Source organism: Alligator sinensis, unplaced genomic scaffold (genome assembly GCF_000455745.1).
Source record: "Alligator sinensis unplaced genomic scaffold, ASM45574v1 scaffold1841_1, whole genome shotgun sequence".
Taxonomy (NCBI): Eukaryota; Metazoa; Chordata; order Crocodylia; family Alligatoridae; genus Alligator; species Alligator sinensis.
The window spans coordinates 256513-259376 of record NW_005843034.1 but is presented as its reverse complement, the minus strand read 5'-3'; the positions used below and the strand labels follow the sequence as shown (position 1 = coordinate 259376).

Sequence of the window (2864 nt, the reverse complement as noted above, 5' to 3'; positions counted from 1 at the left end):
GCCAGCAGCAGCGCTGGGAAGGGGGCTGCTGCCAGCCCAGAATTTGCCATAGCCCCCCCAACCTGCCTGCCAACCACCAGGGAAAGCCCGGTGGCACTGCCAGCCCCAGCCTGCAACAGCAGCCTGCTGTTGTTCTGCACGTAGATCCAGGGGCCTGCATCCCCCAGGAAGAGCCCAGCACAGCCCCGCTGCCCTCCTGGGGGCTTGTAACAGCAAGAGCTGCACCCCTGTCCCACACCCACTCACAAGTCCTGCCGCCTTGCTGCCTGCTGCAGCCCAGGGCCTACACTTTTCTCCACTCACCCCAGTCCTTGCTGCAGCAGCCACAAAAGCAGCCAACGCCAGCTGCCTATAGCTGCTGGGCTGCACTGTGCACCCATCCTCCCAGGGCTTCCGCTTCTCCCCGCTCACCCCAGCCCATGCTGCAGCAGACCCGTGAGCAGCCAACACCACCTACATGCACCATGGCACAGTGCAGCCCCAATCACATGAGAGTGAATTTACCTCGCATATAAGGAATTTTGGGTAGAAAAAGGGTGATCACATAAGAGCAAATTCACATATATGGAACCCACATAAATAGAGGATACCTTGTATAGATAAATAAAATATAGGAACAGCAGGGTCTTAAGGAGATGCAATAAAAACAGATCAACTTAAAAACAGACTATAACTAGGGACCTACTGAATTTGAGGTGGCTGCCCACCTATTTCACAAGCAGAACACAGGGCCCAGCAGCCATTTCATGGGCAGAGCATGGACTGGCTGAAGGGCCCTGGTGGCCCCACCCCTCACCACTGATTGGCTGCAAGGGCCACCCATCATGCACCCCACCCCTCACCGTCAATTGGTGGAGGGGCAGGCCACATGACAAGCAGCCCTCACAGCCAATAAGTGGTGACGGGCAGGAGCAGAAGCAGCAGCAATCTTGCCAGCAGCCCTTTGAGCGGGCAGCCTCCCCCCCAGTGGGATGCACCGTCAGGCTGCAGCACCCTCAAGACTGCTGGCTCCCTCTGGGAAGCCATTTTATTTTGGGCAAGTTCTAGGGCTGTACGAAATTTCAACAGCTGTTTCGTTTTGACACTGTTTCGACTCATTTCAAGGTCAAAACAGCACAACCAAAACAAAACAAAGGCTGTCAAAATAGCCTCGAAACAAAAAGAGGCTAGTTGAAATGTTTCAACCATAGTGCTGGGGACAGGAAGTCAGTCCAGTTGGGCCGACTTGCCATCCCCAGTGCAAGATCCAGCAGAAGGTGCCTGATCCAGCGTGGGGGGCGCTAGATCGCACTGGGGGTGGGGACACAACCTGGGCCGACTCTCCATCCCCAACAAAATGTTGAAACAACATAAAGGCTGTTTTGATGCTTCGACAGAATGGAATGGAATGGAATGGAATGGAATAGCTTTTTCGAATCAAAAAGAAATTTGAAACGGAACACTGTTCCATCGAACCTTCGAAACTCAAGGTGAAATGGAACAGTGCCATTTCGCATAGCCCTAGTAAGTTCTCCCCCAACTCCCACCGCAGATTTCATGGGCATTGCCCAATGTCAGTAGGTCCCTAACAAGAACACCATCTAATTTCTTACATCAAAAACCCGACTCGGGTATTACTGGTAATTTGATTTGGAATTGACAGCTCTCTCACTTAAATTGATCTCAAAACTTTCACTTCTGATGCACTGTGCCAACCCAATCCTTGTGGGGCACTTTTAGCTCAACTGAGCATCTTCGTAAAAGACAATTTATACTACCCTTAGTATGCTGGAGGACTGAAAATTATTTTCCTTACCTGACTGTTATATAGCTCTTCCAAGTGTATTACAGATTTAATTGATTTGCATCTACAAATTTCTTCCTCTGTAAACTTCTGTATATCTGGATGAACCTTCTGAACTCGCCCCAAGCGCAAGAATCCTACTTTGAACCTGGCCAACTTCAGCAAGATGTTGTCTACAGCAGTATGTGTAAAACTAGTCAGCAGAACATTGAAGCCACAGGCATAAAGAATTCGTACCTAATAAAAGTGAGTGGCAAGGACAGAAAAAGAAAGTCAAGTTGAACAGCAACCAATAATACTGTCTCTTAAAATGATAATCTATCTATATTTTTTCTAAATTTGTACAGATCTACGATGGAAGATAATAAATTTTAGCTGATTTTTAAAACGAAATCTTCATAGTTTCCCAAGCAGGAAGCAACTGTGACCACCTGAAACCTGAGATCCTGCTCCCAGTGACTGAACGTGGAAGACGACACGAGAACTGCATTAGAGAGACGAACTGGCGGCTTCAGCAATGGTGTCTCGAGGCAGACTTCGGCTTCCTTGACAATGACCCGCACACCACGATGAGAGACATGCTCAGTTGGGATGGGCTTCACCTGTCCCCCAAAGGTAAGCGTGTGTTCTCTTCTAGGGTGGCGGATCTCCTCCAGCAGGCTTTAAACTAGGCTCGTCAGGAGGGAGGGGATGATGAGGGCAGGGGAAGCCGTGGACCACCAAACCATGTGGCGCCCACAAGGATAGCCCAGCCTGAAGAAGGAGAACATTGGGAACCTGCAATCCATGGGGCGGCCAGCAGTACACCACAGGTAAGCAATCAGCAGGTAAGCAATAAGAGGCCCTTTGGGCATCAGACCCGGGGGGCAACAAAGGCGCCAGTCACAGGGCTCAAGTGCCTATACACTAACGCTAGGAGCATGGGGAGCACGCAGGATGAACTAGCACTCCTGCTTGCAGAAAACACCTACGACTTAGTAGGGCTAACAGAAACCTGGTGGGATCCTTCCCACAACTGGGCGGTACACACTGAGGGTTATAAGCTGTACAGAAAGGATAGAGTGGGAAAGAGAGGGGGAGG

The 2864-nt window shown here is 50.3% G+C and overlaps 1 protein-coding gene across 3 annotated transcripts in view; it reads right to left on the bottom strand.

The window, feature by feature from the left end:
• The window catches only part of DNA2 (DNA replication helicase/nuclease 2), a 36994-nt gene that overhangs the window by 9677 nt on the left and 24453 nt on the right, over nucleotides 1-2864 (bottom strand). For all 3 annotated transcript variants that reach the window (XM_025193243.1, XM_006036852.3, XM_025193244.1), the window contains one exon: nucleotides 1796-2020. In XM_025193243.1, the coding sequence (XP_025049028.1) occupies nucleotides 1796-2020 (225 nt within the window). The remainder of the gene's footprint in view (nucleotides 1-1795; nucleotides 2021-2864) is intronic.